The 23,291-nt window shown below is 43.8% G+C and overlaps 1 protein-coding gene across 1 annotated transcript in view; it reads left to right on the forward strand.

Moving 5' to 3' along the window:
• The first annotated feature begins 3,621 nt into the window (after positions 1-3,621).
• Positions 3,622-23,291, forward strand: part of LOC118791641 (disks large homolog 4-like) — a 117,169-nt gene continuing 97,499 nt past the window's right edge. Inside the window, exon 1 of the mRNA XM_036549081.1 lies at positions 3,622-3,805. Coding sequence (XP_036404974.1) covers positions 3,776-3,805 — 30 coding nt within the window. The 5' untranslated portion in view covers positions 3,622-3,775. The remainder of the gene's footprint in view (positions 3,806-23,291) is intronic.

Genomic DNA, 23,291 nt, shown 5'->3' on the forward strand with positions numbered 1-23,291 from the left:
CCGGAGCAGATCTAGCAGGGCAGAAATTTCACGAACTGACTTGTTGCAAAGATGGCATCCTATGACAGTGCTACGTTTAAAGTCACTGAGCTCTCCAGTATGACCCATTCTACTTCCAAGGTTTGTCTATGGAGATTGCATGGCTATGTGCTTGATTTTATGCACCTGTTAACAATCGGTGTAGCTGAAACACCTGCACTCAATAATTAGGAGGGGTGTCCACATACTTTTGGCCATATAGTGCATGTGTTTGTTGTAGAACTGTAAGCCTCTGTACAGGGTCACATTGCAACTGTAGTGAGGGTCAGGTGATATCTGAATTTCCCTATCACAGCATCCAGAGAAAACATTGTGATATGCAATGTTATTGTTTTTGGGTGGGTGTCAACAAAATTAAAAAGTTACGTGCTGTAGAATGACAACGTTCATTTCAAATAACACAGCATTGTGATATTATTTACCCTTAGACCAGACCAAGCTGATGATACAGAACAAACAATGACTGTCAAGAATGCCTTTTTAAAGTTTTATTTTTAAATAACAGAAAAAAACTGTAAGGCAGTGATTCAGCCAGCTCATATGTTAAGTTGAGTAGGCTCCAGTCACTGGTGCAACTGGCTCTCCATTTTCATTTGGTTTGGACCCAGAAAGTCACCAAAAGGCCATGCCTGTGTATTTGTTTCATTCTTTCCTCCGCTCTCAGTTCAGTCTGTATGCAGTCTCACTTAATCATGGTCACAGGCAACACAGTGTGCTTTTGATCTTCCCATCTTGGAGAGACTGTGGTGATGTTATCTAGATGCAGAGTGAAGCATGGCTGGTATAATATCGGTGTGCTTTCTGAGATGAGCTGCTAGTGCTATGTGAAGAAGACTGCTGTCCTGCTAGGAGTAAGCACGAATGTGACCATGGTAGGTTCCAGCAGCTGGAGATGTGAAGCTCGGCATCAAACGCCAAGGTCAGCCAGCACACTTCCAGCCCTGGCCAGCAGCTGATGGTGAGGTACATGGCTTGGATAGGGATGCCCTGCAGATGGTGTTTCTGCAAAGGTTTCTTTGGCATTATCTGATTGTGTCCACTAGAGTGCAGCAGTGATCTATAAGCTGTTCCTCATGATTTTATGCTGAGGTGTGTGCTTGTGTGGGTGCAGTGTATGCATGTAGTTCAGTGTATGTAAATAATTAATTATTTCTCATTTTCTCAGTCCTCTCTCTCTTTTCCACTCTCCTTCTCGCTGTCAGTGGCTGTAATTTTGAATTTTTAATAAATGGTTTTTTTATGCTCTGCAGAAGAGAACTGATTTTGATTTGGAATCTAGTAAAGGAAGTGAAAGCTAGAATTGTCTACATTAGAATATACATTGCAACCAATGCCCAGGGTAGGATCATAGGCACACATACACACACACACACACACACACACACACACACACACACACACACACACACACACAGACACACACACACGCACACACACACACACAAATACACTTGATCACCTCTGCAAGCACAGTAAAATCAGCAGGCCCAGTAACAGTCTATGTCCTGTATTTCTGTATGTGTGTTTAATGGTTTGTTTTTTGGGGGGTTTATGTTGTATTTGTGTAAGTGCATTTACCCTGTGTACATACACTCTAACACAGATTACTTCCTGTATCAGAAATGAAGTTAATGGGCTCACAGAGACAGAGAGAGACAGAGCAAGAGAGAGGGCAAATATGTGTGTCTGTGTGTGGGTGTGGTTGTGTGTGTGTGTCAGCTATGAGGTAACCATACCTTCTGCCTAGGTAATAAGTATGTGTTTACCATTGAGAATGGCTTTAGTGCTGCACCATTGCTCCTTGGGGGGATCTGGAGGGGGTGGTAGGCTGGCTCACCATGTACTCACACTACTGATGATGCAACATACATTCACTCACACCCCCGCTAAAACCCACACTGTAGTACAACCCGTGTTCTTAAAGGCAGATTACATTTTGTCAGAAGCTTGTAACTCATATTATCCATCTATCATGACATGCAGTCACTCAAACACACTTGAACACACTTGCAAACATCTTGCCCTCCCACTCTTTCACTTTCTTTTCTGTATAACTCCTCCCTTTTTAACCTGTCAGCCTGATTCAGTCTGGCAGGCTACCCCAGTGATATTAATGTAGATGTCTTTGTACCAAAAATAATGTGTCTTCCAGACTGCTGATGAAATGGCAGTAAGCAGTAATTAGAGACAGTAATGCACACTTGTGACATAATTACTCTTACAGGAATGAAATTACAGTGGTAGAAGAGGACCCTCTACAGATAGATCCCACTGTAACAGGTGAAAGTGGTTTTCAGTGAGGGATTATCCCCCTCTCTCCAGCTTGTGTCATCATGAGGGTGCTCTGTCCTGTCCCTCTCTTTTTCTGGCCTTCTTGAGCAGTGTCTGTGCTGAAGGACAACACCCCCATCACCTGCTGTCTCCTCTAGACACTCCCCTCCCTGACCCTTCGCTTTGGTTCAGGCTATCAGCTGCTCAGGGGAGCCAGGGTTGAGCAACAGCTGAGACTGTAAGATACAGAGTTCACACCCACACTTACACACATACACACACATACACATGCACAAACAGACATACACTTAAATATACAAACACACACACACACACATATGTATGTTAAAACAGAATGTGACGCATAAATGTGCACATGTTAGCAGACACACGGTGCTCTACACTTGCCTACACTTATCACCAGAGCAACGTCCACATGGTAACAGCTCTTTCCATCTCCACAGCAACAACTGCACCATCACTAAGGCAACAGCTGCACAATGCCAGGGTAACAAGACCCCCCCCACCACCCCCCTCCACACACGCACACACACACACACACACACACACATAAACACATATCCCCTCCCTTCTCTCTCACGCTCATTCTTCTAGTTCATTCAGCCCCTCTTTTTGTCATGGTAATCAGGATCGTTCCAACACCTTGGCTGTGCATTTTTCCATCTCTCGCTTGCTCTCACTCATACATACAGCATTCTCTCTGTCCTCTTCCTTTTCCTTCCCTCTCTCTTACATTCTGTTTAAATCCCTCCCTCTCTCTCTCTCTCTCTCTCTCTCTCTCCTCTCTCTCTCTTCCTCTCCCTCCCTCTTTCTCCTCTCTCTCTCCCTCCCTCTCTCTCCTCTCTCTCTCTCTCCCTCTCTCTCTTCCTCTCCCTCCCTCTCTCTCCTCTCTCTCTCTTCCTCCCTCTCTCTCCTGCTTCCATTTATTACGCTGCTGCTCTGCTGTCATTCCCTCTCTCTCTCTCTCTTTTCTCGGTGGAGCACTTCCCCTCTTTGCTCTTATCTTCTGTTCCCCTTTCCCCTGTCCCTGCCTCCCATTTTCTATCCCGTATATCTGTCCATCCCTGTCTGTCTGCCCCCGTGTCTCCTCAACTCTGTCTGTCCCTCTGTCTCTCCCTGTCATAGGCAGAAAGACACTGATATGCCCCCACCCCTCTCTCTCTCCCCGTTTCACGCATTTCTTTGGATCCCACCCCCCACTTTCCCTCTTCCCTCTCCCTTCCTCTCTCTCTATACCCCCCTGCTCATCCCTCCCTCTCTCTCTGCACATCTCCCCCCTCCTCTCTCTCCCTCTCAGCTTCAGTCAGTCTAATCAAAGGGAGACATTCAGACAGAAAGAAAGGGACAGGCAGGGCGGAAGGAGAGGGGAAGGCTGGGGAGGGTGTGGGGTCTTGCCCTCTTTTTGGGGGGTTGAGCGAGAATCCACCTGTTTGTATTCAATACCATGGATTGTCTCTGCATTGTGACTACAAAGGTAAGTGGAGCTGCGGTCCCTGAGTGAGTGTGAGACGCGTGTGTGAAAAAGGGGGAGAGATGGGGCTAAAATCATGGCCTTTTTCTCCTCACATTCCCTCTCTCGTGTGAAGCACCCCTCTCATCCTCATGCTGGGATTTTTTTTCGCCTGTCTCTGTGCTCCCTTATTACAGACGTGCGGTGTGTCTTTTTGAGGCATCCTTCTCTCAGTGATCCCGGATTCCTCTCCTCAGTGCGAGGCTAGAGAGGGAAGCTTTTGTGTGGAGATGGGGATATGTGTTTGCCTGTTCTTTCCCCACTCTCTTTCCCTCTGAGTGTTTGTGTGTGGCTCTTTCTCAGTGCTTGCATTTGGAAGGTGTTTATAAATGAATCTGCCCCTATCCTTTTCACTGCTGTGGCACCACAGCTGTGGTTGGGTTTTTTCGGCTTGAGCATTCTCCCATTTGGGATGGATGGTGGGCTCAGAGAGTGTCCTGCACTGGGAGTCATAAACATGGTTTTGTGAAAACTGGAAGACTCAACATGGTGTATCAAAACAAGGCGCATGATAGCACATAAATGGTAGTGCTGTTTGTGTGACAACATCCAGGTCACGAGCATAAACTGTAGGCTCAATGACTGTGGAATGCTTGTATGTGTTGGCAATTTGGGGAGGAGAATGTTCATGTAACACTGGACTAGCATGGAGTGTGTGTGTACAGCTTGCTCTGTGCTCTCACCACATGAACTCTGTCAGCCTCTGATGATGCATACCCATGGTGGCAGAGCAGGCCAGCACATTTTTGAATGTCGAAAGGAGATGTTGAGGTCCTTAAAGTTGTGAGGCGCTGGCTTCGTGTGGGATGTAATGGAGTATGGTATGTAATGGAGGTGTAATGGCTCCATGTCAGGTTTTGGGGGATCAAATTTTAAAGCAACATGTTGCTCTGTGGAGCCTAACGTCACTGCCTGGCCTCAACATAAAGTGTATGTTGAAGTTAAAGTAAAGCAGTATGTACTCCCATGTTGCTTGGTATGGGTTTTCTATGTTATTTGCATTAATTAGGGTTAGCTGTCTCAGGAAGATGGTTAACAATTTCATCTGCCAGTATCTGATGCTCTCAGAGCATTGGAATTTGGAATGCCCAGTTATGTCAGAGATAAGTAGCCAATTGCTGCAAACCCCACTGCTAATGAATGAGCAGGAGGGCTTATCCAAACACATGCTCTCGTCTGAAACATGATGTCAGCCACTGCTTCTTTACACACCACAGTAACCATGTCAAGCCTGCACAGACACAAGTCGGAGTAGAACCCTTCATACACAGCTCTATACTAGCAGACCATGGGTGCTTTGACTGACCAGTGGGGGTCACTGGTGTGCGATGAGGTGGGCAAACCCCTGTCTGAGCTACACTCCCCCTTTAGCAACTTTGGGGTCCCAGTCACCATCAGCTGACAACAGGGCTGGGATCAAACCCAGGCTTTAGGGCTCAGGCCTGCACTTGAAACGAGCACTTTTACCAACTGGGCCACTCAGGAGCCTAAGATTAATCAATTTTATGAGGGTATATGTGCTTGAATGATTTTGCTTGTATACAGTGATAAAACTGGGAACATTGAACATCTGAAGGAACATTGAACATCTGAAGCTGTAATCCCCATGGCAACTAAGTTAATAAATAAATATTCATAACGACATAATATCAGCATAGTTCTTATTATCTGTTTCACAGCATATATGGGCATGGAAACCTTATACTACATGTTCACAAATTCTGTACAAATCCTGTACTCTAAATAGACTTTTGTCTTTATGACATTTTGTAGTTTGTAATTTGGTCATCCATTTTCCATTGCATAAGTAATCTGCTGAGCTGATCATGAACTTGTTAGTACAGTAGCTTATTTGCACAAGTAGTTTGTATCTCTCTTACACACAGATTCAAACCTGCAACGCTCTGGTTTCCTGTCTGTACTGCTACTGTGCTGCTGTTTGAAACACATGGCGTGTGATTAGCAGCATACACAAACCTTCATGAACAGGACTCATCATAACCAACAACAATGTATGTGTGTTTGAGTGAATGTGTGTATATGTGAATGTGAATGTGTGGATTTATGTGTGTGAGTGATGGTGTGATGTAAGTGTGTTCCTAATGTGTTATGCTGCTGTCCCAGATCTGTCTTTCCTTCATATTGTGTGCATATGTGCACCTCCCCCAGCTTACTCGGTCCCATAGTTATGCCTGACAGCATTAGGGCCCAGCACTGAGCTCCATGTGTGTCCTGAGGGTCCAGCACTGAGCTCCATGTGTGTTCTGAGGGCCCAGCATTGAGCTCCACATGACTTCTTAGGGCCCAGCATTGAGCTCCACATGTCTTCTTAGGGCACAGCACTGAGCTCCACTTTGAGCTCCACATGTCTCCTTAGGGCCCTGCGTTGAGCTCCACGGTGAGGTCCATGTGTCTCCTCAGGCCACTGTGCGACACTGCTGTGGGTGACAGATTCATGTCCTAACAGCACTGTAACAGCCCCAAAAGAGAGTGTAATTGTGTATGTCAGTGCGTGCCTGTGTATGCAAGTGTGTGTGAACATCCCAGAGCCTGACTGCACGATGGCTCTTTAACCTTTGACCTTGGGGATGCTGTCCATCTTGAATGTGTTACCCTGTCCTCTGCATTTCTCTCTGTCAGACCTGCTGATCTCACAGCAAAGTCTGTCAGCAGTACAGTGACATTAAAAAGTGGAGTATATGGGTGAACTGTTACCAGAGATAGTCTATGTTTAGACCAGGTTCAGCTCCTGCTTTTCTCTGTACTTCCTTATCTGGGAGGTTCAGGTTGGAGACTGGCTGCTGCTCTGTTGGTATGCTGTGGATTTTAGACCACATCCCTTTAAGAACATTCATAAAAAGCTATAGCAATTCAGAATGCTCATATCCTCAACAGTGGCAGAGACAGGGACATTCAGTGTGAGCAGTCCCATATATAGAACATCTGTGGTTTGATTCAACAAACATACTTTGGGTGGCATAATTCCCCAAGACACCTGATGGGACAGGAGCATCTTGAGTTTGTTTTTGTTAAATAAGTTGGGCTTGCTGTTACAGAAGATCAGGCAAAATGAGGTGTAAATACCTGCAAGAAACAGATGTTTTTACATGAGACCAAGTTTTAGGTGGATAGCATGATTAACAGCAGTTGTTTGCACCCTAGCTTCACTTTCTGAGGTCCTCTTGCAGCTGGCAGTGTGCAGCAGGCTAACTATTACTTCTGAGTGATTGTGATGCAGAGAGCCCATCGGCTAGACTGACTCCTGTCCACACTGCACCCAGCTTGTTCTCTTATTACAGGGGAGCCAACATTACCCATAAATCGCCTCCGTCTGTTTTTATTTATTTTTTCACACTGTGTTTCCCTCTTCTCTTACACAAACACACACACAGTATCAGAGTAATTTGCTTATTTCACACATCACTTTGGTAATTATGTCTTCAGCTTTATTTTTATAATAACAAGTGACATATACCATTGATGATGACCAGTGACTGATTGATCACTATTTGGCTGCTAACATTTTGAATGCCAGTCTTTGAACATGGTGGAACACATTTTGCTTTTGGATTATTGGTATGAAGGTGCCATTGTTAAAAGATAGTGGATTAATCTTTCCTGTGGATGTTTTGGAATATCTGTTTGATATGTGTTAATAGCTATTTAGGGGAGGGAGGTGACATGATGCAGGAAGCTATGTATGAAGGAAAGTCTTACTCCAGAAGTTCCTATATGACTGAGAATGCAGGAAGTGTCTTTCTCCAAATGTTCCTTTATGAGTTAGAATGTAGGAAGAATCTTACTCCAAATGTGTCTTTGTGTAGATGAATGAAGATTCTCATTCCAGTTGTTCCTTTATGAGCAAGACTGCAGGAGCACAGTAGAGTTTCTTCCATATCTGGAATGCTTTGGTTTGAAAGTGACTGGCTGTTTCTATGGCCCTGGACAGATGCTCACAGTGCTGCTGTTAAAATGTGTCACTACTGGAACTTGTAATGTAAAGTGTGCTGTATTAACACCAACACCTCCACTTTGGGAATATCCTTTTGTCTTTTAAAATTATTCCTCAAAGCCACATTAGAGAGAGCATCAGAACATTATCTGGAAGTTGTCAAAGCAGCCTTCCTCACTGTGTCCGATGTCATAAGTGTGGAGCTGACTCTCATTAGCTTCTTGTGTTCTCTCTCTCTCTTGCTGTCTTGTGTATAATTGGAACAGCTTTATTGGTGTGACATGATCACTGGCAGCAACGTTCAAACTTTGAGCTCTAGATTCTGTGCACGTCACTCACTATTACTGTTGATTTGGTTTTAGAAGCTGTTTTTCCACAAAAACAGTCACAAGATTTGAAAGTGGCACACACACCTCATTCAGTGTTTGTTAAATTTCTCTGTCCTGAAATTTAAGAAAGCAGAATTCTTACCCTGGCAGCAGTGACACCCTTTATTCCCGAGATATGTCATTTATCCCATGGTGTAATGGCAGGAGTGGAGCAGTACCACCCTAAGACATCTCTGCCAAACACAGGGGATGTTTCAGTCCCTCCTCCTCCCCTCTCTTTCTCACCATCTTCATTTTTCCTTTGTATTCCCCTCTTCCTCTCTTCTTATTCGGTCTCTATGCCCCATCTCTCTCCTTCTCCTCCTCATTCCCTAATTAAACCTCATCTTCCTAAGACTGTTCTTTTACTTAACAGGGATAGAGAGTCCCCAGAGACCTCTGCTCTCTCCACCCCCCTCCTGCTAATGTGCTCTCTCTCCATCTCTATTTCTCTCTCCTGCTTTCTCTGTAACACAGTGTTAGACTGGATTGATTGACAGCAGAGCAGAGAGGTGGAGCAGGGTTAGGGGGATGGGTCTTTGTTACCAGAAGGTTGGAGGTTTGAGTCCCGGGTGGGGCTGCCCCAGAATTGCTTGAGTGAGATGTGCAACGATGCATGGGAAAATGAGCGGAGCGTCAGAAGGCCCAAGCAGATGTGATGAATAATGGAACACAGGGAGCACTCGTCAGCTGCGCCTGCTGGAAGGGCTGCGGCTGCGGCCGTGAGCAGACATGTCCTGGGCTGGGAGGAAATGCTGCCCTGGTGTGGAGCTCATGGCATAGCTTGCCGCCTTGTGTCTCAGCCAAAGAGGGTCACATGACCGGCTGCACCTTGGCACCCTTGAGCTCTGGTCCTCCCTAGGACCGGTCAGCAGTGAGGCGGATCCTGTGACCATGTTGCGTCACTCTCCTGTCATGATCATGTCATTGCCACCGCAGATCAGTTGAGTATTTGTGTGATAAATATTAGGGCTGGGTATTGGCACAGATGCCCCAATTCGATTCGATTATAATTCACAAGTTATTGATTTGATTCAATACGGTTCGATTTGATTCCGATTCAATATCGATCCGATAGGAATGAGATATGAAATACTACATAGCAGCTTTCCATATTTGGAGAGATGTATAAAAAGCTCTAAAGGGAACACAGATTTACAAATGCAGAGTCACTGGAAACAAATTGTGAAAACCACTAAAGAAAAAGCCAAAGGCTTGTATACCAAAATATTTTTATTTGAGGAACACATTCCTTATATAGTTATAGGTATAGTTCCTTAAAAACAAAACCAACCTGTATCATTACCTACTTATTGATAACATGAAACAGCAATGTGTTTGCATTAGTTAGCTCAGGGAAAGCTGGTTTGTAAGGTAGCTACAATGACTGACAAAACGTAGCTCACTGCCAGTAGCAACTTTGCAATTGTGAACAACGTTTTCTTGCAAGCCTACTATGAACAACTAGCTAGCTAGCTACCTCGCAAACGAACATGAACAACTACGTTTCTCTTGAATTGTGCTAAATTACATTGCATTCGTGAGAAAGTGTTGCTGTTTGGTTTAGCTAGCTAGCTAGGTAGATAGGTAGTGGTTGTGCACTGTATTAAAGTTAAAGCTAAAAAGCTGTGACTGCAGTGCACATATATATGAATATGTATACCAGGCATCTCCATGATTTTGGACGCACTTCTCTACACATCATTTTTTAATTTATATCTGTACATATCAAGAGACAAATTGTAGAGTATGGGAAAACCCGACACTGCCACGATAAGCTTCTCCTCCATGTTTGACTGGAAGCAAAATGTTGGATCATTTGTTTCAGCAACATGTGTCATGCTGCCTTCACTCCGTAGTCGCCGTGTCGCAAAAAACAGACCTCGAGTCTAGTCTATTTTATTTAATGGCCACTTGTGTCTTGTTGCTTTAAATCACCAACTCTCATTGAAAGTGAATAGCAGCTGGTCGCTTTGTCTCTCTCCTATGTCGTCCCTAGGGTTAGCCATGGTAAACACTGAGAGGTTGCATCACAGTAAAAAAATGTATGTAACAGGTTTCCCTCTATGCGTTCGCAGGTCGTTAAATGTTAAAAGTTAAACGAGAGAGCAACATGTAATGGGGGGGGCAGGGGGGGGTGACTCGTAATTGCCTTTAATACGACAGTTAGGCTAAGTCAGAGCCTGTCTATTTAATTCTCTGGCTATGTTTAACCATTGCGGAAATGAACCTAGAAAACCGAAAAAATGCATATTAGCCTAAAACGTTGATCCATAAATTTTACAGATCGATATCAAATCGGACGAATTTTAAAAAACGATTAATCGAAAAAACGACAGTTCTGCACACCGGTAATAAATATTTCTTGTCAGAGCATTCCTCCAGTCAGACCATTATTAAAGGCAGATTTCTACATTCAGTTAGTATGAATTTTAATGCATTAAGTGGCAGGGCTGATGATGAGGGTATAGGGGTACAGATCTTTGGCTTAGAGTCTGAGGGGACACAGCTTGTCGTGGGTTGACGTTGCTGACGCCTCCCCTTCTGGACAACATGCACAGGAATAGAAATAGGGAGGAGTTGAGTGGAGGAGGGATATTGTGACCAGCTGACTTGAGAAGGAAAGTAGTGAGTGGGGTTTTTGTACTTGAGGATGGGATGGGTTTGTTGATTGTGTGGGGATTGTCTAAAAATCTTTGATCGAAACTTCAATTCCAGTTCAACAACACTGCGGGCATAGTGGCCCAGCTATTCACAGACACATCTGTCTGAGAATAGTGAGACATTCTTCACGCCAAGAGTCGCCACTTGCCAACAAGCCAAGCTCACTCTATTCATGCAACAGGGCTGCGACTGTTTGCTTTGCACTAGGAGTCAGCGATTACCAGTGGAAGCTTTGCTTGAAACGCATACAAACTTATGGTAAAGGAGGTCCAGTCTGTAACAGTGGATCATTAGAATCATGCTAATGAGTGCTGAGAGAGGTGAGCTTCACGTAAATACATAGAACATATGTAGCTAACACATGTAACATAACAGCTTATGAAATGGCATTGTGAAGCTTCTACACAGAGGTAACATATGTGCAATAATGCATGTGGCCCTCCAGTTCAGTCTAGCGCTGCTGTTATTCCTAAAACAAAGGTATCAGCTGTGTTAATCATGTGCAATATCAGCAGTATGAATGGAATAATTGGAGTATTCTAAATAAGGATTCCCCAGTAATATGATGAGCTGCTGCTGAGTGTGCCATACATCTCACAGCTTTAGCCACAGCTTCTGGCGTCTGGCGTGAGGATGTGGGGAAAAGGGAAGCAGGGACAGCTGAAAATGCACAGAGAGTCCGTGTAACATCTTTGAGATGTTGCTGTAATGTTAGCCGTGTCAAGGTTTTGACATGTAACCAGGCAGGCAGACGATCAGGCAACCGGGGCAAGGCGGGGCAAAAACGAGGTCTGGATGCGGGCAGGGTCAAGAACAGGAAAAACACACAGACAGAAACAATGGCGGGGATGTAACAGGTGCTACACACTGTGACCAACTAACAACCAGACAGAGACACGCAGGGAAGATATAGGGCTGGGGTGACGAGGAGATGGGATGCAGGTGGGCAGGCAGGCAGGTGAAGGCAATGAGGCAATCAGGCGGGTGGAGACCAGGCGTGGAGCGGGGCAGGGCTAGAACACAAGGAAAACAAAAGCACATGGACAGGGAAAAACAAAAACACCACAGCTAAGGGGGCGGAGCACTGACACAGGTAGGTATAAGTATACACTGTCAGCTCATGTGTTGATTAACATCCAAAATCACCCTGCTACATTGCTGTGAAACCCAGGGGCCATTGTTCTCTGTGTTAAATGAACCCAGCTGGAATTGCAGCCTGCTTACTATTTCCCAGACTGTCTTGCTGTTATTGGTCTGTTTTACAGAATCAAGCATATTGTATTTAAACATTAGATGTCTCAGGTATAATGCATTAACAAACATAGTTGTGTTGTGCTATGTATGCTATGCAGAGGTTTTTACCTCACGCATTACATATGTGCACCTGGATTTTTGTTTAAATACCTCTCTGAAGCATTCAGAGAAAAGCTTGTAGCCACTAGCTACTACCACACAAGGCTTTTTCAAGCCAACTTCGAATTTGGTCTCAAAGTGTCCTTTCTAGTTTTAGTTAAACTTGCTTTGACTTCATCTCTTCGACGTTGTTAGTTTGACTCAGTCGTGTTCCAATGACAGTCTGGCTACTGGATCCCATTCCAGTGGTTGGGAAGCTCTGCATGACACTACACTGTAGCATCTTCTATATAGCTCAGCTCCACCACCGATGGAGATATGGGTCCCTTTTCCTCTGTATAGCTCAACTCCACCACTGATGGTGGTATCGGTCACTGTTGGAGCCTCAGAAGGGAGGAGGAGTGAGACCTGCAGAGGTTTGGCTGGAGGTCTGAATGCCATGAGGTCAGTCCTGGGTTTGGTAATTCCATTGCACTCTTGAGACAGTCTCATCTGACCGCCAGCAGTTGTAAACTCAGGGGCCTTACGCTGTCTAGTTTGGCTGTAACAACCCTGCTGGACAGGAGGAAAATGGCCAACCGCACTGTGCTTGCGGGACCCTCACCTGAGCCAGTCTGTTCACCTGAGAGTGGCAGGGAGATGTCATTATGTCAGGTAGAATCTCACACACAAACATGCATGTGCATCACAGACATCCAACACACTTGCATATACATGCACAGGAAAAATACAGAAACACACACAGATGGATTGTCTCTCACTCTTCTCACATTTGTTTGGCTTTGATTTGTGTGTGTGTGTGTGTGTGTATGTGTGTGTGAGAGAGAGGGAGAGAGAGAGAGAGAGAGAGAGAGAGAGAGAAGATAGATATAATCATAGTGATAGAATAACAGAGAGAAGGAAGACACAAAGGAAGAAGTAATAGAAAGAACAAATTATCTATCACCTACTAAAGTTTCAATTTATCAATAATCTGTTAATCCATAAAAAACATTAAACCTGAAACAAAGTTCAAATATGGCCCCTTTAGCCTTTCCACCTGTTGAGGCAATGTAATACAAGGTCTGACAGGATTGATGAAGCATTTCACTTCAGTCCCATTAGCACTTTATGGGTCTCTGACTTGGGCAGAGAGACTAGAGGGGCAGAATTGCAAAGGGACAAGACAGACCAGAAAGCTATGCAGTGGATAACTGCGAGGCTGTGATTGAAAAAGAGAAGGAAGAAAATTAATCTTGCATTGATCTGCCCATCCAACTGCTACAGTGTGTCTGTATTGGACAGATCTGGAGACACTTTGGCAACTGCCTTCAGAGCCACTGTGCCAAGAGAAAACTATTTTAGCAGCAGAATCTGAGATGGACAGAGGGAGACAGGAGAGAGAAAGAGAAGGACTGAGAGGGAAAGGCGTTAGAGAGGTAGGGACCAAAATAGAAAGTAGAGAGTACAAGAGGGAAGGATGAAAAAAGAGAAGGGGATGAAAAGATGAAGGACATGAGCAAGGGAGTTAAAGGAAAGGAAGAATAAAGAGGAATAGCCACTGTCCTAAGTCTGGAAGCAGAGACCTTCCCAGCATTGTGGATAAAGCTACTGAATCAACACTGTGATTAATGCAGTGAAGAAGCTTTTAGACTTTATGAAGCCATGACTGTACCACAGTACATATTATGGCATACTCCCTCCTTAAAAACTTGCACCACACATGAAACACAGATCGCGACTTCATCCTCTAGCTGTGTGTAGACAATGCCAAAGGGATGTCAGCTGAACCAGATGCAAGCACAATAAGATACACTTCACGTCACTACATGCTACATACACACTCCCTCCCTGGCTTACTTACTAACACACACACAAACACACACATACACATTACTGCACTGACAGAGTGGCAGGACACACCCAAACACACACATACACGTTACACTGACACAAACATACACATACATACTATACTCCCACATACACACAAACACAGACACACTGCACTAACAGAGGTGGCAGGACAAACACACTCACATGCACAAACACACACATGCTGTACTGACATAAACACACAGACCCACAACACACACATACATGCTGCACTGAGAGGTGGCAGGACACGGACACACACACACACACACACAAATGCTGCTGTCTGCATGCCGATCAATAGAGACACACACACATCATTAGACCTGCTCACGGTCCCCCTCTGTGACTGCCAGGCATATTTGGCAGGCAAAGAGCAGTGTGCTGCCAAAGCATTTACACACCGCAACAAACAGATGCAACGGAGCTACACCAGACACAGTGGGGACAGAGCCGAGCCCTGCTGTTTCTCTCTCAGGGACAAGATCAGCTCTGTGAAAAAGAAGGAAAATATATACTGTATATTTATCTCAGAGTGACGTAATAGCCATGCTATCTAACATTAATACAGCCAACAAACCAGTAAAAATACCACCTTACTGCATCCTGACCTGTGTGTCTGGCACCGGTACTGAGGGCCAGTATGTTTTTTGCAGTATGTTTCATTACATTGCTTGTCATTTAGCAGATGCTTTTATCCAGAGTGAATTACATATATTACAATTTACATGAAATGTACATGTACATGGAATGAGCCAAACAGTTGTCAGCTTTGTTGCCTGCATATTTGTGAGTGTTGGCCTACTGATTCAAGCTCAGTCAAACTGTAGATTAGTAGTTGCATTTATGATAATTTTGGGGGCATTTTTGCCTTTATCACTTTGATTATAGGGGCAGATTTTGTTTTCAAGGGGCCCCAAGCACTCTTTTTCCAAAGCTGTCTCAAACAAGTTGTTCATTCGTTCATTCATTCATTCATTCATCAATCTGTCAGAAATGTATTTATCTGTCTAGCTATATATGAAGTTAGGTAGCTGTGTATTTACTTTACTAGCTAGTTTTGGATTTTTAAGTTGAATTTACAAACCCACCACTGTCATCTGATGTCAGCATCCTAACATTAGCTAAAATAATTTAAAGGAAAAGGTTAATGTTAAACTAACTACATACAAATAACTAGGCTTGATACATTATGTGAGTTGTTTTTACATTATTTTTACATTTTTTAAAATCTGCCATATATTTGAAATATAAGGTAGAGTTAACTTTATCTAAATTCAGCCATGCTAACTACCTAGCAACAGTTAAGTAGTTGCTAGTAACTGGTTGTCTTTTCTGATTAGCAAGACCATCAGCAAATGTCAGCTAGGAGTAATGGTAAGCCATGATGAGGACTTGAGTCTGGTTGACTAAAATACATTACTAACAGCCTCAAAAACATTGGTTTGACAGTGATTTCAGAACTGATACAAGGCTGTGGAGAAAAAAAACTGAAATATTAAACATGAAATTATCTTACCTGACATAATACATAGCAATTATTGAATCTTTGCTAACGAAATTTGCTGAGGAGACTGAGAAGAGCTGTTCATGCTTGTCTAAGGGAAACTGTTTTGGGTAAAGTTATTCAGGATGGCTGGTCCAGGATAAGTTTATGTTTTTGCCTTGTGATGGGTAAGGTAAGAGTAAGAGTTGGGAAATGGAATCCAAGATCTGCACTTTGCCTGGGAGCCCACAGGGAGAGGTAGTTAGGGCTCTTTTATGTGACAATAACGGCCAGATAGAAATGGGCGGTACCTAATTGATTTGGGGTCAGAGAAAATGGATTCCTTCTAAAAGCAGAAAAATCAAATCTGTGCTCAGCTGTCAGACAGAAGCACAGCAGCCTGGCTGAGAAACATAACCCCCCCCCCCCCCCCTGCCCTTTGGGTCTCTGACAGGCCCTGATACCTGCTCCCAGGCTGATGTAGGGATATCGTATCTCTGTTTGTACTGCTGCTGTAATAGTATCTTTATTTGAGCTGCTGCTCTAAAGCACACTGTTAGATGAGCTGTGTGAAGCTGAGTGAAGCAGCCACTGGCACTGAGCTGCTATGTGTTAATGGGGGGAGGGGTTTACAATGGGTGTGAAAGACTGCAGCTGACACACTGATTGTCTGCCTGATACTATTAATGGCTAACTGATACTCAGATATTGATACTCTGATTGCTTGACTGACACTATGATAGGCTGACTGATAGTCCGTAGGACTGGGGCTCTGAAACTGTAAACAGTAATGCTGACAGTCATAAACTCAGTGAGGTCTAGCTACAGTGCAATGGTGTCATTAGCTACGGTCTAGCGCCCTGAATCTTTTTTGAGGAACTCCAACGCTTTTGATGGCACATTAATTACATGCATATACATAATATGGTGCAATGTGCTGCAGTGAGTAGCTGGGCTGTAAGCTTTATTATATAGCTAAAGCACCACAACAACACTTCTCTATCAAGAGTGTGTGAGGCTGGTAGGGGGTGGGGAAAAGGCATCAAACAGGGATCTCACTGGTATCAGAAGTCCCTGGGAGAAAGAAGGGGGAAAATGACATTTTCATGCAGGAAACAGTTGGATCTCCCTGATTACTCCTCACTAAATTTTACACTGCTGTGAGGAGGATTATTTGCCCATATGTGTTCTGCTTTTCTTTAGAAGAAAACAGTCAAATAGGCATGCCTTAGAACAGTATACTGCACAGTCTGTATGCTCTCACACACACAGTATCCTGTGCAGTGTATAGTGTAGATGCATGTATATTCCACTGTGGATTTTTCATCATAGGCGTCCATCACAGATCCTATAAACCTCCTGTGTCATCTCTTTGTGCCTCATTCCCCCTCTCACCTCTGCTGCACACACTGAGGGAGCAAATGTGGAGATGAAAGAGATTCACACACACACACAAACATACACACACAGTCTCTCTCTCTCTCTCTCTCTCTCTCTCTCAGACACACACAAACGCACCCTCTAACACACATTGATATTAACCCTGTTTTGTTACCCTGTTCATTTAGATCAGTGTTTCTCAATCCTACTCCTGGAGCCCCCCTGTCCTGCATATTTTCAGCCTATCCTTGCTCCAAACACACCTGATTGAAATAATTAACATGCTCTTTATTAAATCAGGTGTGTTCAGCTAATCAAAAGTGCCACTGATGAGGTCGGTCAGGTAGGTAGAGCAGGGAAAGATGCAAAACGTGCAGAGCAGGGGGGCCCCAGGAGCAGGATTGAGAATCAGTGATTTAGATGAAATCTGTGTTGTCTAGTTTCTGTGCTGAGGGTCCCTGTGTGAACCAAGGGAGGCACTGTGGCACTAAGAATTTTTCTAATGAGGGCTCTGTAGTGAATGCCACCCTCCTGGGGAGAAGATACTTTACACACTGTCACTGATTGAAAGGATCCAGGTGACCCTGTTCAGAAGGCTGCTCTGTGGGAGACTGTAGTGAATGGCCTGAGCTTGGTTAAAGACAGCATTCATCATTTAGGGCTTGTCAGCCATTCTTCCCTATGCCTCTTTCATTGCAGTATGGTCGCTCAACCTCCTCCTGTTTGGTTTCTTTTCATTACCACATATATACACTGAAAATAGCGAAAATAGCTATGAATAGCTTGCTTTGAATGTGATGACATGAAAAAAGGAATTATGTATAAATAATCTAGTTGTGTAGCTGGGTTGTTTGCACTGCAGTAGCTCAGCATTACTTAGTGTGTATCTTAGCACACTGTATATTCTATATTGTGTGAGCATGTGTGCGTAGCTTAGTGTAGTGTATACAGTATGCTATATGTGCATGTGTGTGTATCTTTGTGTACTATGTATACACTATACTATATACAATTCTGCTTCAAATATTGTGAACCCTACATGAATGGTTGTTATTTTTGCATAAAATATTGAAGCAAACTTAATAAATAAAACCTTTACCTAAACCCCAATTCATAATAAAGACATTCCAAATAAGGAACATAAACAAAATATATATATACACACTTTCATTGTTTATTTAACAAAAGTGGTAAATGTAACAAAAATTCAGATTTAATGTGTGCAAAAATATATGAACCCCCTCAGTCAATAGCTTGAGGCACCTCCATTAGCAGTGATAACTTTGAGTAAACGTCTCTTAAAGACACTAATTAGTCTGACATCTGCTTTGAGGGATTTTTTCCCCACTCCTCCTTATAGAACTCAGCCAATTGAGTGAGGTTTGAGGGGTGCTTGGCATGAATTGCCCGCTTCAGGTCCTACCACAGCATCTCAACTGAATTTAGGTCGGGACTTTGACTTAGCCGATCCAAAATACAAATCTTCTTCCTCCTGATCCATTCCATCTGGTAGATTTGCTAGAATGCTTTGGGTTGTTTTCTTGTAGGAAGACCCATTTTTAGCCCAACTTTAGCACCCTGACTTACGGCATGAGGTCCTGTTCAAGAATCTCCTGGTGTATGTTACCGGTCTCATGCGGGGTTGCCTGAGCTGGGGTAACCGATAGAATGACAGAAACCCGGACACAGGTTAGTGTGTTAGATCTTCTCACGTTTTCTCTTATTGCTTTGCCTACTGGCCCTTGCCAGAACCAGAGGCTTTCCTATCACTGCTGGCACTGTGCCATCTAGAGGATTGATGTTAAATAGCATATAATAAGCTTGAATCTCATAGAAATGGGTATTACTCTGTTTTAGAGGCTGTTCAATATATGTGATTAAAAGGTGAAACTAAAAATAGAGGGGTGTCTGTTTTTATTCTTTATATCTATGAACTGTTACTGTTTTTAACTCCCAATTAATTTCCAGTCCACTACACTCTCCCCTAATTTCTTTAGATGTCTCCTGGCATCTACACTGTCAGTCCATCTTCAGTTAGTCAGTCACTTAGTACATCCATGTAGGTAAAGCTTGCCACCAGGGAAACTGACTTGCACCAGGGTAAGTGACTAGACTTCTGGCACTAGGTAAGCTTGAACCGGATTGACTTGACTTTGTCTGAATGATGGTTCACCTAGAGTGTCGTAAGTCAGCATTTCTTTCGGCCTAACAGTTCTGCTAGATCTTCTTAGTGTTTGCTGTTCCTCCTTTTTATCACTGTAATAGCTTCTGGTTTCTCATCCAGCAGGTGACATCTGCACTGACTGAAGTCCAATCCAACAGACCCCTCCAGTTCATCTTGAACCTGTTCTTCATTCGCTTCGTTCTCCTCTTGAACCTGGTCTTTAGCTTCCTGGAATTACCGTCATGAACACGTTCTAATTCTTGTGCTGTGGGTGGACGAAACTCTTCAGCTTTCGCTCTTAATCTAGTACTTTCTTCTGTTTGAGGCCTCTTTGGTCTGAGATTACTCTGGCTCCACGGGGTTTAGAGCATGAACGGATAGTACCATTCCTCTTCTTCAGAGCTCTCAGCTGCCTCTTCTTCATGTGCGACTGTGTTTGTTCTCTTCTTTTTCTTTACCACTACACCAGGAAGGTTCTTCTCAACAGGTAAGTTACTTTCTGTTCTGTTTTTTTCTCTTTTCTCTTTACCAAAGCTTCAAGAATGTCCTTCTCCACAGGTAGGTCATTTACAGGTAACAGAAGGTTCCAGTGTAACATGCGCAATGACTTGTCACCAGTTTCCGGTTGAACCTTGTATACAGGTCCATCCCCAACTCTTTCTACTACGCAGTGCACTCTTTTCTCCTAATAGGAACGGAGTTTTCCCGGACCACCTCGCTCTGAATGGTTCCTTACGAGGACTCTGTCTCCTGGTTGAAGAGTTGTTCCTTTCACCCTTCTGTCATAATACCTCTTCCCTTTCACCGATGACTTCTGGCTGTTTTCCAAAGCGATCTTGTAGGCTTCTTGCATCTTCCTGGCCCACTTCTGTGCAAAAGCTTGATGGGTCTGAGTCTCGTTTTCAGGCTTGAGGTTGAAGATCAGATCAATCGGCAACCGGGGTGATCTTCTGTACGACAGAAAGAATGGGGAGTATCCTGTTGCCTCATGCCTCGTACAATTATAGGCATGAATCATTTGCGGCAAATGTTCTTTCCAATCATCCTACGGAGCATTTGCTCAACAATGTATAATTCAATATTTCAACAGGATTCTCCTGCAGATGGTAAGGGGTTGTACATGAATGAGAGATACCTGCAAGTTGCTGGAGACGCTGGAAAAGACTATTTTCAATTCGCGTCCCTGATCATGATGGAGTTTTTCAGGGAATCCAAAGCACGGAATGAAATCCTGAAATATTTTCTCTGCAGCTGTTTTCCAGATTTGTTACGAGTAGGGTAAGCTTGTGCGAAGCACGTGAAGTGGTCAACCAACACTAGAATGTGCTCGTAGCCTCCCTTACTCTTTTCCAAGTGTAGGTAATTGACTGAGACAAGTTCAAATGGTGAACTGGATTTGATGGAACCCATCGGTGCTCTTTCTGGAATGTCTGGCCATTTCTGCTTGATACAAACACAATTCTTTGTTACATACTCTTCCACTTCTTGTTGCATGAAGGGCTAATAGAATCTTTCCCGTGCTAAGTGAATAACTTTATCTGATCCGACATGACCCATGTCGTTGTGCAAATCCTTCAAAACCAGTGATTTCAGCTTCTCTGGTAGAACTAACTGTTTCCGAGTTCCAGAATGCCTATACAGAATTCCTTCCTCAAGCTCAAGTTTGTTGCACTCATGTATAAGTCTCCTTGTTTCTCTGGTCATGTTCCTTTTGTCCTTCTCATTTAGTATCCAGTCATTTTCCATAAGTGTGATCACTTCTCGAATTACAAGATTATCATGCTGTGCGGTCTTGATATCTGTATTAGACAAGGCTTCGACTACATGGCCATATTGGATCTTGCCCTCCATGTTGTCTGATGATCTGAGCCTCAGAGACGCCACCCTCGGTACATCATCATCTCTGACCATTTTGTCTCCTTGCCACACTGCGGAAACAACATCAGGTGACAGTTTCTGTGTACACACTCACGTTGTCTGGTAGATTCACAAGATACCTCGAAAGAGTATCTGCATCTGCATTTTACTTGCCAGGCCTGTATTTTATATCGAAATGAAAATTGGCCAGTTCACCAACCCAGCGATGCCCCACAGCATTAAATCTAGCCGTGTTGTAAACATAAGTCATTGGATCATTGTGGGAATACATGGTAAAAGTTGGTGCATAGTACAAGTAATCCCTAAACCTATCACATATTGCCCACTTGAGGGCTAAAAACTCAAGCTTTAGAGAATGCAGGTGGTGATTGCGCTCTGCTGGAGTTCTGGATCCACATACTATTACCCGAAGTTTACCGTGCTGGTGTTGATAAAGAACAGCACCTAGGCCTGTGTTGGATGCGTCTCTGTGTAACACAAGTGATAGGTCGAAGTCTGGATACACCAGTATAGGTGGATGTGTAAGCATGTACACAAATCTTGCCACAACCGCTTGGTGTTCTGAAGTCCACTTGATGGGTGTTTTGGATGACAGTTGCCCTTAGCCTTCCTTTTTCCTGGTTTGTCTGCCTTTACAGGCTTTTTCTGCTGCTGATGTCGGATTCATGTCATCAGGACCCTGCAGTAGCTTGTACAAAGGTTGAGCAAGCCTAGAGAAATCCTGGATGAAGGATTGGTAATAACTCCGAAATCCAAGCAATGTTCTCAATTCGCTGATTGTCTTTGGCTCTTTCTCTTTGAGTGTCAGTATTGCTTCCAGATCTTTCTAGTCTATCTGAATGGCTTCTCCTGACACAACCCGACCAATGTACCTGATCTTGAACTTAAAGACCTCACATATACCAGGCCGAAGTTTAATGCCATGTGCCCGCATCCGGTGAAGCACTTTTCTCAAGTCCTCAACATGTTCACTAAATGTCTTGGAGTAGCATAAGACGTCATCGTGATATGGAGAACAGCATCGCGAAGAGCCTCCAGAACAGTCTCCATATACCTCTGGAATGCAGCTGGAGCGTTAGTATGGCCAAATGGTATTTGAATCCACTCATATAAATACCAGGGAGTGCTGAAGGCTGTGATGTGTCTTGACCTTTCATCAACAAAGCCTTGATGATAAGCACTGCCCTGGTCTAGGATGGAGAAGCAAGTGAATCCCCAGTGTCCAGTAGATTCTGTATTCGTGGGAGCAGGTGCTGATCTGGAATGGTATTGCGATTTAACTCTCGGAAGTCAACACCCAGCCGTAGACTACTTTCAAACACAGACGACTAGCGAAGAGTATGACGATGTGGATTTCTGAGTTCAGCTTCTTTTAAGAAGGTTTTGGACATAATCCTTCACCTCTTTGTATAGCGGTTTAGGAATTGAGTTGTAGGACTTTTGAACTGGAGTTTCCTCTTTGAGATTGATCTTTAGTTGCAAATTTGGAATACAACTGATGTCTCCACCTTCTTTTGCAAAGACATCAGATTCCTCATAAAGCATCTTCCTCACAATCTGTTGCTCATGCTCATGGAGATGATCTAAGTTGACGGGTAGATGCCATTTCTCAGCAGTAAAATGAGGTTTGTGGCGCTCACTTCTCTGATCGGAGTGTTTCTTATGACTCTTACCTATATCAGGAGCAACAGTTTCAATAACAGGTCTGACTTTGGTTATTTGTGTGACAGCACCTAACACGGTTCTCTGGGGAAGATAAACATTGTGCTGTGTGTGGTTCTGTACCGGAATTTTGATCATCTTTGAAGAACCACTAGGAACATCAATAAGTGACAGAAAGAGCTCTAATCCACCTGGGCACGAGTCTTCCATGACTGGCTCAAACAGCATTGTTCCCCCTTTTGGCCATGATCTGAATGGATGAAACAATGTTATTCATCTTGTTTTGTTTCACGTTCATGGCTTCACTAAGCAGGGCTGTTAGGTTGAGAATACTACCAGGTTGCTCACTGTTTTCTATGATCAGTTCCTCAATAACATTGAATCCTAAAAAAGGATTGTCCACACAGCTCTGACTAATTAGCAAAGGCACATGTATTGCAATACTTCCCTGCTGGTTACTTTTGAGTTCAAGGAGCACTTCAATCCATCCCTCAAATGGAATGACGGTTCCATTGGCAGCAGTAATGTATAGCTCATTGTCAAGCTCGCAATAGACTGAATCTTCACATCTGGCCGTTCTTTTTCAATCCAATCTCTTCCTATTATGCTAACTTGTCTAACGTGTGTAATAACATTTCTGTGTGGATCCCAGTAATTAAACAAGAGAGCATACACCTTCTGCCAATGAG

The sequence above is a fragment of the Megalops cyprinoides genome, chromosome 16, assembly GCF_013368585.1.
Source record: "Megalops cyprinoides isolate fMegCyp1 chromosome 16, fMegCyp1.pri, whole genome shotgun sequence".
Lineage (NCBI taxonomy): Eukaryota > Metazoa > Chordata > Actinopteri > Elopiformes > Megalopidae > Megalops > Megalops cyprinoides.